The sequence below is a fragment of the Chelmon rostratus genome, chromosome 5, assembly GCF_017976325.1.
Source record: "Chelmon rostratus isolate fCheRos1 chromosome 5, fCheRos1.pri, whole genome shotgun sequence".
Taxonomy (NCBI): Eukaryota; Metazoa; Chordata; class Actinopteri; order Chaetodontiformes; family Chaetodontidae; genus Chelmon; species Chelmon rostratus.
Genome location: NC_055662.1, coordinates 21,338,125 through 21,355,475, shown reverse-complemented (window position 1 = coordinate 21,355,475; position 17,351 = coordinate 21,338,125). Strand labels below are relative to the sequence as shown.

The following is a 17,351-nucleotide window of genomic DNA, read 5'->3' as shown; positions in this document are numbered from 1 at the left end:
GGCTCGATGTGCGCACAGGCGGACGGAGGCAGGCAGAGCAGCTAGAGAAAGGACGACAGCACACTCTGAGTATCACAGAGACATTATTTAAGGTTTTCAAATGTCTCTCTAGCGCAGGTAGAGACAAGCGAGAAGCGGGAGTTTATGGGTCGGCACTTTTCTTTAGGTCACTTAGGATTTGAAGCCTAGTTCACACATAAGCGCGTGCAGGACATCGTTTCGTGGAGTCTGCAGAAGTGCATGTTTGCTACTTTAGTGAATAGGATGCGCGTCTTGTCCAGCCGTCCCGCCGCTGTGTGACACTTTGCGATCCCCCCTCGGGCTGGATCCACAAACCGGTCTGTTTTCTCACCGGGGGAAGTTGGGCTCATTTGAACTTTTCTGGCCGTACTTTTCATGCCACGGAAATGGGACCGCGCCAACGGGAGAGCGTGTCCGCGCTTTGCAGAAAAAGTTTGCTTTGGACCGTGCTGATCCTCTGGCTGACCACGTTTGTTGACGGGACCTGGAAGACGGGACTTTACAAAACCTACTCAGCCGGGACGCAGCTGACCAGAGACCAGGCAGCAGCCTCTCACACTTCAGTCTACCAGAAAAGGTAAGGAGGCATCTACTTTCTATTATTACAATACCCAGACACGTTGCACTGTGTTTTAATCCTTTATTACACCTAGTTATATGCACACAATAAACCTTTTTTTATACCTTACAACTCTTCACTTTTTGTATTATCATGTCAGTGCATGACTCTGCAGAGCTACTCCCATCTCCATCAATCTTCCAGGTCCTATTGTCTTCCTGACAGTTGGTTTCCTTTTTCCTGTGCTGGCAGCACACTTTGCTCCATCCTCATTGTCGTCCCAGCTCACCCACCCTCTCTCTCGCTGCAGCTCCTGAGAGCACCGCCATGGTCTCTGAGGTGTGTTGTGTGGCCTCTCTGCCTGCAGCAGGAGATGCAGGAGCAGCAGCAACAACAGCATCTGCTCCGTCTCAGCTGTCAGGGTGCTCTTTAAAAGCGCCGCTCTCAGTCCTCAGATCTGTCCACATGAAGCCTGCTCCTATGTGGATCCCAGCTGTGGAGACAGGGCACGTCTTTGAATGAAGTGTTACAGACAGTGAATGAGGGAGAGATCAATTTTATGTCCTGTGATAAAGTGCACAAGTCTGATAGCTTGATAAAAGATGACTGAATGAAAAGGGGCATGAGGTGGTGTCATGCAGTGATGGAGTTGTTGATGAGTGAGATTCTGAAGGAGACTCACTAGACTAAACACACTGGCAAGAGCGCTAACCAGTTCTGCTTCCCTCCTGGACAGAGCCAGTGTTTACCTCGGGAGACTAGCCAGTACTTAACGATGAGAGGACGTTTCCCATCTTACAAATATTTATGCCGTCAGGTTGCAAGTCTGTGTATGTGTGTGTGTGTGTGTGGGCTGAACGTGGCCGGAGGCTGAAATCCCTTCTCTTTGAGGAGGCCTTTGCTTCTAGGTGTGTCCAGGTGGCCCTCAGCGCTCCCGGCCTCGCTCCACTGGCTCACCTCTCCGCTCAGCTCCCCCAAAGCCAGAGGTTTGTGGACATGTTTACTAAACACAAGCAGCTGCGACTCCACCACATCTGGGCCTGTTCTGGGAAAGGGAGATGAGTTTACAGTCGGTGTGCTGCTGTTTGTGAGCGCCGGAGGAGGAAGCTGCTTCAGTGTGAGTCAGCCGCCGGTCGAGAGGTCAGCAGGTTTGAGGTGACACGAGAGGAGCACCTGCTATTTGACCTGATCTGTGAAAGCAGCAGCTTAACAATGCCAAACAGTGGCAGCTGGATTTCAGAGAGCAGAAGGCTCTCCCAAGTACAGAAGCACCTTGACATTCAGTGACAGAAATTTGTCATTGGGGTTTAGGAACTTGACAGGAAGTAAATATTAATTTTAGACTAGGAAGGGATTCTGTCACAGGAATAACCTCCACTAAGAATGTGTTTCCTGGACCAGCCCTGTCTTCACACAGTGATTACCCAAATCAAAGGGGATTATCAACTCTTGAGTAGTTTCTTGACTTGTGCAGTTGCTCTGCAGAGGAGCTGATAAAGTGTTCGCTCACCCTTGTCGTTCTTAACGACTATATGAGCTCAGTACACTGAGAGGTTACGGAGGTAGCTGCTTCTTTATTTCTTGTCTCGCCCACTTCTTAATCCCCCCTCGGAGGACTTGTCATGGTCTGACAGGCAGTCTGGACCCTCTGGCCGCCCTCATTCCTCACCCATTTTAACCATATCCATGTTTTCTTTAAGCATGGGAATGAAGATGAGAGAGATTCCAGTAGGCTGAGCCCCGTGTGGCTCTGAGCTTTGAGCTTTAGATCTGACAATTCAAAGAGCTTCAAATAATGTATGTGCTCAAGGAAAATGTTCATGGATATTAGGAAGCTGTCACCAATGGCACAGCAACGTTATCACTGTTGGCTGGTACCTTACTCAGGAATGATAGCATACGTGAGTATAGAGATGCAACCATAATTATCAACCAAAAAATAATCTGCAACTGTTTTGATAATCGATTAATTGTTTGAGTCATTTACTTTAGCACAAATTTCAAGTGTCCAGCTCCTCCAATGTGAGAATTTGCAGCTTTTCAGTTTCATATCACTGTAAACTGAATTTCTTTGACATCTGAACACCTTGGATTTTTGGGAAACATTGAAGGCCATTTTTCAGTATTTTCTGAAGTATTACAGTCCAAACAATTCATCAAAGAAATTAACGACAGATTAAAGGAACATGAAAAGAATCATTAGTTGCAGCCATACATTTCAAAAAGACAAAATAATCTGATTCCAACTTCTCAGATGCGATTATTTGCTTGCTTCCAAAGTCTTCTGTGACTGTAAACTGAACCACTTTGCTTTTGGTCTGTTTGACTAATCGATTAATCAAGATTTAAACTAATCGTTGCCCCACTTATATACAGTACACTGTAGGTGGCTGGTCAACAAAATCAGTGTCGGAGATGGATCCAGAGATGTGTGAGTGAATTCTTCAGCTGAGTGGAATTCCCTTTTCACTTCCATCCTCAGACACTTAGAGATGCACGCAGCCGTCACACACACTCAAAGCTCACAGGTGTCCCGGCCTGAAAGCTCAAAACAGACAAAGACAAATGAGAGGTTTCCGTATTCCACCGAGGCCGCTGTGAGGAGTCACTTAGCTCTGACCTTGGAGGCCTCGCTGTGGTGCTTTGATGATCATCGCTATCCTCTGCACATGGAAAACACACGGCAGCTTTGAAGCTGCAGTACGAAAACCCGCCAGCCTTAATCTTTTTATTAACTTATCATTCAGTCTTGTCAGTATTATTTTCCATTTTCTATGGCACTTTGTTTTACACCAGCCTCTTACAGGCCTCTCTGGTTCCTTCTGTTTTCTCTGCAGGCTGCAGATTATGACGGCAGGGACGTCGTATCCCACTTCATTAATTTCACTGTAACTGTGCGCTCTTTTTTCTTGTTGTCATCTGTTGTTACGCCACATTTATCTTATGCCTCTTCAGTATCCCGTGGGACCAACAGTGCTTCATAATTGTCTTCCTTCCACTTCCCTGTTCCCATCGGAAGCCCCTTTGTGTGACCCTTATGATAAAATGACCTTTGTCTCCTCTCCTCTCTTCTGGCCATTTGCCACATCTGTCTTTTGTCCTTTGTTCTCCCCAAGTGTTTTTCCCACAGACAGAAATCTAGAGAAATTCCTTTAGATTTGTATCCGTGCTGCATTTCAAACATATCTTTGAGCGTTCGGCCCTCCTCCTCCCACTGTAGAGGGAGTTACTGAGACGTTTCTCACCAGAGTCTCGCCGGCGTTTTGCCCTCATCAACTTTCCCGTCAAGTCACATGGCTCAACTCCCCGGCTTCTTCCTCCCCACGCGGTCTGCTGCAGAGAGCGCGGTCAACTCAGTCGTGTGATCATGAAAGATGAGGTGAAACGAGGGCACACAAAGCAACTAGACTACAGCATATAAGCTTTTTTGACAAGTTCGCGAGCTCCCTGTCAGCATTTGCGTTCATTTAGGGTTCAGCACGCTTTTGTTTCACAGTGTGGGTGGGCACAGGGAAAATCAGGTGGGCCGTGCCCGTCCAAGACCAATAATACTTAATAGACTCTGAAACACATATGTTAACCAAAATAGGCCATTACACCTAGACCCACTATACTATCAGAGGTAATGTTAACAGGCACCAAGACAAACATTAACAGCATCGCAGAGCATCAACACAGTGGCCATATATCCAAATACACACACACACACACACACAGCTGACAGTCACAACAGCATGATTAATCAAGCGTTTGGATAGAGGTACGACAGCAGCAACATGCTCATTAACATTAAAAACTGACACAAGCCTGGCACATAAACCACACACACAGATGTCAGCATAAAGTCCAATCGTACATCCAACAAAAGCTATACGCAATCAACTATAATGTTGAAATAGGCGATAGGTTACTACAGTCTACTTTGTAAATTAATTCACTCTTGATGAGACGATGGGGCTTGGCGTCGAACACTGAAATGATTTCATTACAGTCCTATGATTCAGTCAGTTTTCTTTCAAAGGAGAGCGGAGACAAAGAGTTCAGTCTGATTGTCATCACTGGTGCCCCGTCCTCATCATCCCTAGAAGCTGCCTCTGTTCTGTGACTCTTCGTTTTCACCGTGCCCACACAACGAATATCTGGTTTTTCACAGGTCTATTACAACTTCAATGTGCTCTCTAATCCTTTCCACAAATGACCTGTTGATCGCATTGTTTTTCTGCTGGTTCACCGTCCATGACTTTGCTTGTCTTGGTTCTTCGGTTCTACCCAGAACTGTAAAATGTGCCCTGCTGCCCTCGTGTTGAACACAAAATTGGGGAAGATGTTTCCAGTCTATGAAGCCAGTTTTTTTGACTTGGCCCTCAGTGGCTGCTTCGGGGAAATGGCGACATGCCTTACAAAACACAGCGTCCCTCGAAGTGCCGCAGTCAAGCCATGAGAATCTTTGATCCAACCAGGCAGAAAAAGCTTTGCCTGCTGTAATGGTGACTGGGAACGAGCTGTGTTTGGTCTGGGACGCAGGTCCGTCTATAGTGGACAAGTCTTATATGTTCTCTGTTGTTAGCCGAGCCGAGCCGAGCCAGGAACAAATCATGGTCGTTTAAAATATTTAAATGTGCTTTTCTAAGCGCTTGGCTGCAGGTGACTGTGCTTTGGCATGTCGTCGTTGGAGAATCGAGTGCTAAGGCACATGCTGCTGCTGCTGCTGACAGGGAAAAGACTGAATTAGCAGTCACACTCGTGTTGTTACTACTTGGCACTTGTTGAGGAGAAAGTGGTGAAGGACTAGGTGTCTGGGTAGACAATGATGGCTGAATTCTCTTCCTTCTGCTCCCCACGACGTCTTTTTGTGACCGACTGAAGTAAACGGCTTTGTTTCTCCATGATTCTTAGTGTTATCTTAAGCTTCTGTTCCTATGCAATGCACAGGTTGAACTGTGAAAGAGGAGGGGCTGCTCACTGACCTATCATCATCATCATCATCATCATATGGTCAACAAGAAGCAAGAAGCAAGAGTTGTTTTATATTTATTGGTTGCTTTGTCAGATAATTGAAACACCCACCTACAGCTACGCCCCTGCTTGGCGTTTGTAGCGTTGAGGAACAGATGGGCCAAAGCTGTGATCCTTCTGTCCCTTAAAAATTGTGTATTTCTTTCTTAACGATCGGCTGTGTGCCTGTGAGAGATGGTTGATGATTTATGTGGCTTGGACCCGGCATTCGGAGTGTGCCATGTGTGCTCAGAGACCTGATACTCACCGAGGGCCCGCTCGCCACTTTTGCCAGTGAAACAGCGTGGTGCTGGTGGCTTTCACACTTCATAACACAGGGGTGCCTCCAGTACGAGGAAGGTGTTGACTATGAAACATTTGTGAAAAACTGAGTGCACCAAAGCACCTGTGTCCCTTTATGAATAAAGCCAGACAAATTCAATGCACCATTGTGTCGCAGTTCTCAGACACAAAAAGAGCAAAGACTTTAAGATTTGTATTGTCCTCACTGCTTTGTACTTATTTTGCACTGTGTGATTCAGTTTTAGCGAGTTACGCTGGTAACACAGGTATTGGTTTCAAGCCATTTGGGAAATTGTAAACTCTGTTATGTCAACTGCTTGTGTTATTTCATTCACTGAAGCAGCAGCGGCTGGCATTTCCTCTTTGGTAATTGCATAAGTGCAATGCAAAGAGAGAAGGGGAAACCATAAAACCCACCCCCACTTCTCTCCTCGTACCCCCTGGTGACAATCCTAGCTGTTCCCAGGTGAAACCTCCTCTCAGCCTGGGAACCTCAGATGTTTATCTGTTGGGTCTGGAGGATAAGTGGTGGGGAGGAGTTAGGGTTAGTACCCCCGCTCTACCTGACCACAGCTCCTTCAATGTCTGAAATTTTCCACCCGTGATTAGAGCAATTATTTTTGGACAAGGGAAAGCAATCATGGGGTAATCATATAGATCCTTGTACATTTTTGTAGCCTCACGGCTGATGGATACACTGAGATACATGAAGGGTGAGCCTGTATTTAAATAACATGTGTAGAAGATGAATTCCCAACTCGCTTTACTTGAGAAGTACAGGATTCATTCAAACTGTGTCTGACTTTAACACAGATCATTTTACTGTTGAATAGTCCCTGGAGTATGTTGTGTCAGACTCAAGCATTTTACAGCTCTGCCTAAAGGACCAGTGTGTAGCATTTAGTGGCATCTAGTGGTGAAGTTCCTTTCCAAACATCTAGTAGACCATGTAAACGTGAAAATCACAAAACTCTCTCTAGAGCCAGTGTTTAGTTTGTCCATTCTGAGCTACTGTAGAAACATGGTGGTGCAACATGGTGGACTCAGTGGAAGAGGACCTGCTCCCTCTGTAGATATATAGAGCTCATTCAAAGGTAACGAAAATGATTCTTATTTTCAGGTTATTGAACACTAATGAAAACATTCTTCTAAATATTGTGTTCCATTCCTGCCATATTCTGCCAATAGAGCCCCCTAAATCCCCTTTAATCTGGCAAAGTAATGTTTGTTTTTCTCCAAATGCAGCCAAGACTACAGCATGCCATCATTCTATAGACTGAATTCTATAGACTGAATGATGATTAATGGAATAAATCAAGAGTAGTCAATAGCAGCTACATGAAAAGGAAAGTGCTGCAGAAGTACACAGAGTGCTCCCGCCGGCTGGCTCAGGTCTGTGTGTGCGGCCACCACAACATGTGGGGATTGTTAATGGGAGCTGGTTCAGGGCTGCTTCGCATCCTCCGCCTTTGGCAGTTTCCCCTGGCGTAAACCGTCTCACACACACAAACATGTGGTCTCGCATATTGACAAACAGACTTTGGTGGGAACAGCCCCCCCTTGCAAACATGTTGGCAGCAGAACACACAAAGTGTAGTTTTGTGCTACGAGCCACACAGTCTCCTTTGTGGTTTCTACGTGGAGCCCCTCTTCTATACATCTACTGATTGCGTAGACGCTGGCTATCGCAGTCGTTTTCCTTGTTTCTCCTCCAGCCACAGCCAAATGAAGCTAACGAGGGCATTTGTATACTTCGTTGCTAATAAAATAATAGTGACATATGGTAGCTCAAAAAGCCTCAGCGTCTTTCCATACATTAAAGCCGAATAACCACCTGTCAGTATTTTCTTCATTTGTTAAGTAAGGTGAGATGAAAGTAGCCTCTTGAGTTCAACTTCTCTCATCGCTGCACACTCCAGAACAGATATCTGCTCCTGTTAGAAGGATAATTGATTCCTCGATGAGGACTACACCCAACCAATTAGCTCTCAAATGAATCACCCTTGACACATTTTGGTGCTTTTAGCCTCATGGTGGGATCGAGTGCTGTAACTGAATCCTCTTACAGGGTGAGAATTTAAAATTTTGCTTCTTTAGGTGTAGGAAATGACTTGGAGGTGAATGGAAGCGGGTGTGCTGGACTTTAGACAGACTTTAACCAGACTTTTACATACGTTATTTTGTCCATCACAGCCTCTGTGAATACAGTCTTACAAAGTCTCTCTGGAAAGGGAGTGGACTCATGACCCAGCATTAACCTGTGATGAAAAACTGTAATCTCCACGCGGGACCAGGTCTTCCTCTTCATTCCCTCCTGAGGGACCCTCCTCCTCCTCCGAATGCAAACGGATGTGTATTGATAGAGGAGAGACCACGGGGTAAATACAGCCCACAATGCACTCCTGCAAATCTCGTGGCTGATTAAAACCGTGTAAACACCATAAAGAAGTTTGAAAACAAAAGGGCGGGGGAAGGGAGGGAGGAATGAATGAATGTGACTGCGTGGCTGATTTCCCTCTGTGAGCACGCCACAGTGTGAACGCGCTCGTTTGAAGGTGTTTTGAAAATATACGCTGTTCTTCCTGAAATGATGTGATTTTCTTCTGGATCTACAAACAACAACATTTATTCTGCACTTTTCTGACTCTCACTCGCTGTTTCTCCCTTCAGGAACTGGTGTCCTCACACGGTCACTAAGACAGTGACCTGCCAGGTGCAGAATGGGACCACCCTCCAGCGGGTCTACCAGACATGCCGCTGGCCGCAGGGATGTACAGGAGGCAGGTGAGAATTCGGAGAGACCCAGCTACTGCTGAACCCACCTTAAAATACTTAATACAACTACTGTGTATTGTACCATGTTTGTCACTTAGTATTGGTATGGTCCTTTTCTAGACCTTATCTAGCAGAAAACCTTTATCTTTCTCCAAATTAGTGTTTTATCCTAATTCTTCTTGTTCTTTGGCAGGTTTTTTTTTTTTTATAGCTTCACTGTTTGTCACTGCAGTTCAGACACGATCAAGTTATTGTTCCCAAACTTTCCCAGCTTGAGACCCAAAAGAGAAATTCTCCCAAGAGAAATACATCCTTAGAGAAATACATCATGAATTGCCATAACATCTACATTTCTAATCTACTGATAAAGAACAGGAAAAAACTACAGATCTGTGAACAAACAATTGGCAAAACCTCAGCAAAGTGGACATTTCTGGCAGTTATGTGTAAATAAAATGCAAGTCAGTTTTGTTGGTTTGAACAGTTTGTTTGTATCTGGTTTCTCTGTCTAATGTATAACACAGCAAACGTAGCTCATTTATGCTGTTTAAGGGCAGCGGTCGAGGTAACCACACTTGAACGCTACCGTGTTGGAACAACAGCAGGTTTTCTCGTTCCTCCCATTCTGCCGACAGTGAGTGAATGCAGCAGGAAATCAGTTGTAACATGTACCAATTTCTCCTCCTAAAATCATTCACAATAGATCAAAATGCAACGCAGCTGCACCACATGTTGTGTTCTGGATAAGGAACGCCTACAAAAAGTTCCCACCTGATCCAGCGGGTAGACAAAAGGCATTAAAATAAAACAAACTGAGATGAAGCAGGTTCCGCAGATGCACAGAGAAATCAAATCAAACCAGTTAAACATAAAAAAAGTCATCAGAAATAACATGAGCGACTCACTGAGAGGGTTTTTTTTCCTTTGGTTTCGCTTCACAGCACAGTGACAGTGCACACGCAGGCTGCAGCTGTGATCTGTGTGTATGTGATGGCTTTCGGGTTTGTGTGTGTTTTGCAGCTACAGGACCGTGGTCAGACCTTCCTACAAAGTGGTGTACCGCACTGTGACCTCTCTGGAGTGGAAGTGCTGTCCAGGATTCAGCGGCGCCGCCTGTGAAGAAGGTGAGTCGAGACGGAAGGACTCAAACGCACCTCTGTGAGGGGGTCAGCATCAAAATTTACGACAGAGAAACAAGTTCTGTCAGTTTTCTCTTTCTTTCTCAGCTGCCACTTTCCTTTACCTGCCTCTCTGCTTCCTTCTTTTTTATCATTCTTTATCTCTTCAAGCTTTACTCGTTAATCACTGCATCTCTCTGTTTCGATTGTTGGCCTGCATATGTGCCTCCCAATACACGTGTGCGAGCAATGCTTTAAAACAGGAGTGATTTCCAGTAGTCTTACATAAGGCTGCTCCTGTCTTCTAAATAAAGTTCAGAAATAAGATCCCTCAGCCTCCTCGGGGTGAGTCAGATACCTCCACTTTATTAATCAGTTTTAATGTGTTCATTCTAAGAGTCACTGTGCTACGTCAGGGTTGTTTCTTTTGTGTGGTTTGGAGTTTTATGGTCCAGCTGGAAACAAGTTTTCGTCCTCTTAAAGTGCCATGCTGTTTTCATTTTTCAACTACGGTAGCTGCCCACCACACACACACACACACACACACACTCCCAGTGTGTAATGACTTCCCCTGGCATTGGCCCCTATGTCTCTGCAGTCTGGGGAGAAGGGTGGAGCGTCTGTTTATGCCGGGACCCAGGACGTGGCTGGGTGTAACATAACTCGCCAGGCTCTCTGACACAAAGGACAGTAAATGTTTACAGTGGTTAAAGTGGTCGCTTTTTTGTGGCGCTGGAAGCAGGGACTGTTTTCCTCTTTAACGCTCCCACTCCCAGGTGAGCTAAGAGCAACTCCCAGCCCTCCCAGTGGCCTGTAGTCTGCAGCAGTGTGGCTCCAACTGGACAAGTTTCTCCACTTTTCCTGCTCGCTCGCACGTCAAAACTGCCTGAATGTCGTGCTTGTTTTAGGCCGTCCCCACTCTCAAAGTCAAAAAACACATTCACATTCAGACAGCCCAGACTTTACTTAACAAAAGCAGAAGAGCACACAGTCAAACTGGGAGGAAATTATCCAATTAAGTTGTTGCTGGAGGAGATTCCCCTCCGGTTGTCATGGCAGTAGGGGGCTGTCGAGCCAGCAGGGATGCTGGGATTAGCCACTTATCTGAGCGTCGTTCCGGGTGGCTCAGATCACAGGCGGCGCTGAGTGGAAGTGACAGGTCCCATTCACAGGGCCTTTACTCTCCGGCACCATGGATGCTATCCAGGGCCACCAGCGCTTTGTTCTGCTCCTGCCGCGTGAGCAGAACCTCTTGCCAGCGCAGAACCTGATACCCCGCTGCTGTCTGCCTCATTCGCCGCTTTAAGGAGAAATAAAAGCTTGCCACACGGGCAAAGCTGGAGGCCGGATTGGGCTTAAATCTGTTGCCATAGTGTTGCCAAGTGAAAGTTAAAGCTGCACTCGTAGTTCAGTGGGTGCAAGTTTCAAATCCCGACTCTTAATACCTGTGTGTGGCTCCATCTGCAAATCTCCACACATTTCTCTGTGGATTTCCAGACGGCTGCAAGCACTTGTTTGACCTTGAGTTGGGCTGAATTAAAAAGGCCCTGTAAAGAAGCGCTGCTGTTATATAAAAGAACAAACAACTGCCTTCTTATTGCACTTTTCAAAGTCTGCTGTCTAGGTCAGAAATTAAAAACATATTGCTTTAGATCTCATAAATCTCGTAAACAGCTAACACCGGATGCATATATCTTTAAAGACCTCTTTTGGAGTTCCAGCGTTGCTTATATACCTTTGCTCCCATCATCCCTCTTCCTCTGCTTGTCTGCTTTTCACAGACTGTGGAAAATGTGTATGATCCGCTCATTTACTCACGCTAGCCTGCTTTTAACTCCACCGTCCTCTCACCAGGCCACCCCAAGAGCCCCTGGCCATGTCTGACTCCCAAGGCATTACAGCAGATCTCAACAATGTCCACACCAGCAGGGCTCTGGTGCTGCCTGAAGGTGCAAGAGAGGAATGGAAGTGCGGATTAAGCTGAGAGCACTCATTTATATGGTTATATTTCAAATAGAGACGAGAGAGTTGTTTTCTTTTGCATCCCTCCTTTCGCACCCGTCCGCCTGCCAGCTGATTGGTCAACATGTGTAAATCAACAAGTCCAGTTTGAAATGAAGATAACGTGTCTCTGTTTATGTTTTGGATCGTGCGTTTCCAGAACCAGAGCGGCAGAGCGCGGAGATAAACGAGAGAACGTTGAGGGAAGAGTTCACGCCGATGCTGTCATCCAGTCATACGCAGGCTTGTGAGCATTTCTGGCCTATCACATTCAAACTGAGGGCTCCAAAAGCAAAACATTACATTACACCCAGGCTGATAAACAAACGTACTCCATCAGAGTCCAAGCGGAGTAAGATAACACTGCATCAGACAGGCACCTTCCACATTCGCTCTCTTTTTCTTATTTCCTCACCCCAACCTCAATGCTTGGCTGGAATTCCAGGCCAGTGGTGTAATTACTGGGTCCTAATTGTTTTCTATGAGGTTTGGGAGATATTGTCTTACTTCTGGACCTGGAACACAATGCTCTTTATCTCTGATTGAGCCTGAGGAAAAAGAAAAAAAAAGCTAAGTATTTGCAGATGGAGGCACTTTCATAGGCTGCCAGAAATGGGGATTTAATGTATGCGTGGTTGGCTTTGGCATTCCAAGTAAGTAAATGCTTGTTTTCAGATGGGATATCCCAACTTATGCTACATCAAACACACATATCAAAATTATACCTCATCTCGAAGCAATTTTATGATTCGAGAGTATCAAATGTAAGTTATAAAAGCAAGATTATTACATTAGGAGTTGGCTCTCAAATACTATACCATGCAGCGTCAACATACGGTACAACAATAAAGGGTGACTGCTCACTCAGCAGTCTCGTTGAAACCTGTAAAATTCGTAGGTATTTGGATATCTGCTCGTATTGATGGCGCCTTAAAAGTGTGAAGATGACACTGAGAGACAGCAGTTGATATCTCGGACCTGATTTGATTTATGGAGGACAGCACTTTAAAGGAAATATGCCTGCAGCTTATCACAGGAGGGGGCCACCATGCGAAAAACATATGGGGGAACGTAGACTGGAATTAGCACGGCTGTCAAAGCTCTGCCGCGGGGGTCCCCATCAAGCCGTATCTCGCAGCCAAGCGGAGGCTGCGGTTTTTGGGTCGCAATTACGGTATGGCTCGGAGGCAGAGGCGCGCTGTCTGTAATAAGCCGCAGAAATGTAATCTGTGTTTTCACAGCTCAGCGCAGCTTATCACAGGCCTCCACGCTAAACCCCGTGCTTTAAACATCAGTCGGCTGCAGCTTGCCATTAGCGAAGGAAGAGTGGGAGTGCGTGGACGGCGGTATATGTGTCTGTCTGACTGCCAGAGTGAATGTGTGGGTGGGAGTGCGAGGTGTTGAGGATTTGTACAGTGAGGGATGCAGCTGTTCAGCGTGATTAGCTGCTTTAATGGCGGCGGGCTGTAGGAGCTGTGAGTGGAGCGACCCCGGCCTGAGGTCAGAGGGGAGAGAGCTGGACGAGAGCAGCTGACCTCCACTCCCACTCCTCTTAGACCACACAGAGCAGCGCTATCAAAGTGTGACAACACATACAGTCACCTTCACACTCGGCCCTCCTCTTTTCTTCCACTCACATTCCTCGAGCCGCCTCTGTTTGCATTAGCAGGTATTAAACATGTCATTCTCTCGCGCTCCTGTTCATTCACAAAAAAACAGACTCGATGTCAGCTGCGTTCACCCGCCTCATCCAGAGCATTTATGCAATCGCGAAATCTACAAAGACGCATAAATCACATGCATACAGGGAGGCAGGCTGCAGCCAGCGTGCAGAAAAGGGCCACAGCAGCTGATATTCATAGTTATGTAAATGGCCAGCGCAGCACAAGTGCTGAGCTCAAATTGGAAGCAGCTGAAGTGAAGGCGAACTGGGCTGAGGGCCCCAGATGAGATTAGACATGGGAGCGTCCAGCCCCTTCAGCCCACGCTGTTCCACTCAGGGGAATTGTCATAATAGTCATTAATTAACAAATAACACCCTTAAAATACCAACCAGCCAACCTAAATCAAACAGTCGAGGAAACTTTTCTCTCTTCTCTTCTGCTGCCCGCCTTTCTTTCCATAGCGTATGTAAGCGTGTGCTGGTATGTGCATCAGGTTTGTGAAAAATCCCCAAATTATACTTCATGGAGCGCTTCAGGTATTTAAATTGGAATATATACTAATAATTATGATAATGTTATTATGACATTATTTTGAAATGTTCCATGCAGACCATATAGAGAGCACACGCTGTATAGCACAAGGCTCTCAGGCTGTGGAATAATAATGATAGAGTCATAAGAATTATAATTATGCCTCCATATGCCTGTATGGTTTATGTTTGACTGTAATATTGTAGGGCAAAAGACAGGCACAGTAATGGTAGAATATCAGCATATAGCATATATACAGCCAGGTTATAGGTTATCCCTTATAGGAGGTGTGATTATAAATTTTAATTATTATAATACCCATTTTATTTATTTGATAGCCCGTCTGTACATGAAGAACCACATTTGTTTTAATGCTTTACGCTCCATTTGTTTACCAGCATCAGCTGGCGTATAGTCTGTTCTTAAATCTTAAATAAATGTCAGTGAACTTCGAGAAATACAGATGCACAATTCTTTAGTTGAATCTTTTTTAAAGTTTCATACATGCTCAGCCTTGATTCTGACTTAAGTTTTATGTATCTGGCTCCTGGACTGGAAATGCCTCTTCTGCTTACTGATTTATTTATTATTTCCCAAGACATCCCCCGGGAGTGCATTGAAAACTGTTTTTCCTGCAGTCAGAAAGAAATAAAGTGGGCCGAGTCAGCGCGAAAAAACTTTTAGGGATGAAAATAGACACACACATACGCACACGCGCACGCCATGGCAGCTGGAGTATTCTTCTGTCCCCAATAAAGCAGAGGCATTTCCCCTCACCCAGTCGTCTAAGTGGACTGGTGTGCTGACTGAGTGACCCACAAACAGACGGGCTCTTTACAGGCCGGCGGATCACGCCATCAGGAGCAGAGAGAAGAAAGACGCTCTCTTCCTGGCCAGGATGAGGCCAAGTGAGCTGGTAACAGGGCTTTTATCATGTAGGAGGATAAAGAAAAGAAAAGCCTTTAAAATCCTGCCCTGTTTTAAATCCTCCTCACTCGGGGAGGTGTGAGCTCTACAGCCTTTCTCTCGTCTCTGATCATTAAAGCTGCGTTAACCCCGTCCGCCCTCTCCAGCGTATCTCCATCTCTCAGCTTGCAGGTATAGAGCGACATGCTGTAGGTACTGTAGAACACAGCGCTTCTGTCTTTAGGTAGGCTCCGAGAAGGTAATGATGCATATTTGGCGTTTTGACGTCAGTACTGAGACAATGGCAGCATTGATGGAGTCGGTACGCTCGGGGTCCTGTTCGTTCCATACAGCTGTGATGAGTTCAGTGGACCCAGTTGCTCCCTGCAGCCCGCTGGGAAGGCTGGTAATGTCTTTCGCAAGCCGAAATCACCATCTCTTGACTTAATTTGTCAGAATTCTACTACCCATCCACTTTTTTTGTCTTAATCTTCCTTCTCCCTCTTTATTTAGATTCATGAAGCTGTTTTTTGCTTTCACTTTCTCTTTGATTAAAAAGAAAGAATAATTGTGCAGTGCAGTTATAGAGGATTAAATGCAATAATTTCCATTGTGGTCCTCCAACATACAGTAAAAAAAAAGCCAACAACATAAGACTGTAACACCAGCTGAGGCAAAACATGCACCTAACAGCAGACATGTTCCAAGCTCTCTTCATGATATAAATACAAGTTACTTTTTAAATCTGCTTGAAGCTCTGATGTGATCAATTTAAGGCTTGAAGGAAGCTAATTCCATTAATCATTGGGTCAGTGAAATGTATGAAAATAGTGAAAAATGCTTAAGGTGATGTATTTAAATGACTTGTTTTGTGTGACCAAACATCCAAAACCAAAACATATTCAATTTAGTTTTATATAGAATAAAAAAACTATGAAAAATAGCAAATCTGCATTTATGAGAAGCAAAAATAAGCAATTACTCGCTCATCATTTTTTCTGCTTGATTTCTCTCAATTGATTAATCATTTCAACTCCACTTCCACACAAAACCACTGTTTTCTTCTCTTGCCCCCCCATTTTTCTATCAGTCATATGAATCTCAGTAAAATCCAGTAATGTCTCTTTCATACCGCTGTCTCACCCTCACCCCCTTCCACATTCTGAGCCACATCAGCATAAAAATACTATGAAAACAATTGCTTTTAGATGAGATATTCTTCTGTTGCACAGCATCGGTCTGTGGTCTTTGTGCACTCCCAGTAGTAGCTGATGATCTAGCTGCTCATTTGTCACTGTTATGAGTTCATAAACATATACAACACCACATAAGAGGGGCTCAAGTGTTGTGGCTCAGTGGGTGGGGATTTTATGAAGCCAACCTTCAAGCCTCCTCCACTCCCATGTTTACTAAACCACAAACAGACCACCACATCACAGAGATCTTGCTGTGGTGTGTTGCGGTGACATCATTTATGGCCTCTCGTATCGCGGACCTCCCAAACAAACCCCCCCGGCCCGCCCTCCGGTTCGGTCTCAGTTTCTCACTCGCTGAAAGCTGCACTCTTGGATAACGTGTAGATTTTAAAAGTCATTGCCCCCGCCTGACTTTTGAGCTCTATTTTGAGCTGCATATATTTCCATTTGCTCATGTGGTTGATGCGGTGCTCAGCGGGGAGGAGGGGAGTGGTGCTGATGGTTGTGATTAGTTCTGGACTGAAGACGAGAGTGGAGAGGAGGTTTGGATGAACTGCACCAGCAGTTTGGCCTAATTAGAGACATTCCCGGTTGGCTCTCAGAGCTCAAACCTGACAGAGGAGCGGGCCTTCCCCTCGAGCAGCCAATCGTCTTGGCCAAAGAGAAATGACCTCACTTGATTGGCTGGAAGAGGAAAGAGTTGAGGATAATAGAACTTTCCTCTAGAGATCAAATGTCTGATATATAAAGCTGGAGCTCTACACGGCTGGCAAAGCGGGACTTTACAGTAAGCTGTTTTGGTTTTATAGTCACAGACAATGGAGCTGTGAGAAATCTTTCACAATAGGAGTGTGCTTGCAGGTGTTGTGTGTTTTCCGCCTGGTGTTGAGGCAGGACAGTGAGGCCGGTGTTAACAAAACCAAATCACCCCCAACGTCTACACTGCAAGGCACCCAGAACTTAGTTTGCTGTATATAAATGCTGTGGCTCATACTAAATCCATCACTTAGCCCTAAATAGACTGCAGTTTATTAAGCAGGCTACAACACACCCTATAAATTCTTGCATGTAAGCACCACTATGAGACAGAATGAAACACAGACATGTTGACCATCCAAATGTCTAAATTATCTTACATTTAACAGTTTTCAGAATTATTAATCATATATGCATCATACAGAAGGCAAAATTATCATCATTATCACAAATGCAATAATGTGTCATGCACCTTGCAACACTGAGGCAGGAGATCATGTAGATGTTAGTTTATCTGCAGCCGAGT

At 45.3% G+C, this 17,351-nt stretch overlaps 1 protein-coding gene across 3 annotated transcripts in view; it reads left to right on the top strand.

Moving 5' to 3' along the window:
- The window catches only part of emid1 (EMI domain containing 1), a 57,399-nt gene continuing 40,048 nt past the window's right edge, over window positions 1-17,351 (top strand). For all 3 annotated transcript variants that reach the window (XM_041937699.1, XM_041937700.1, XM_041937701.1), the window contains exons 1-3: window positions 1-598; window positions 8,549-8,662; window positions 9,674-9,777. In XM_041937699.1, coding sequence (XP_041793633.1) covers window positions 408-598; window positions 8,549-8,662; window positions 9,674-9,777 — 409 coding nt within the window. In that variant the 5' untranslated portion in view covers window positions 1-407. The remainder of the gene's footprint in view (window positions 599-8,548; window positions 8,663-9,673; window positions 9,778-17,351) is intronic.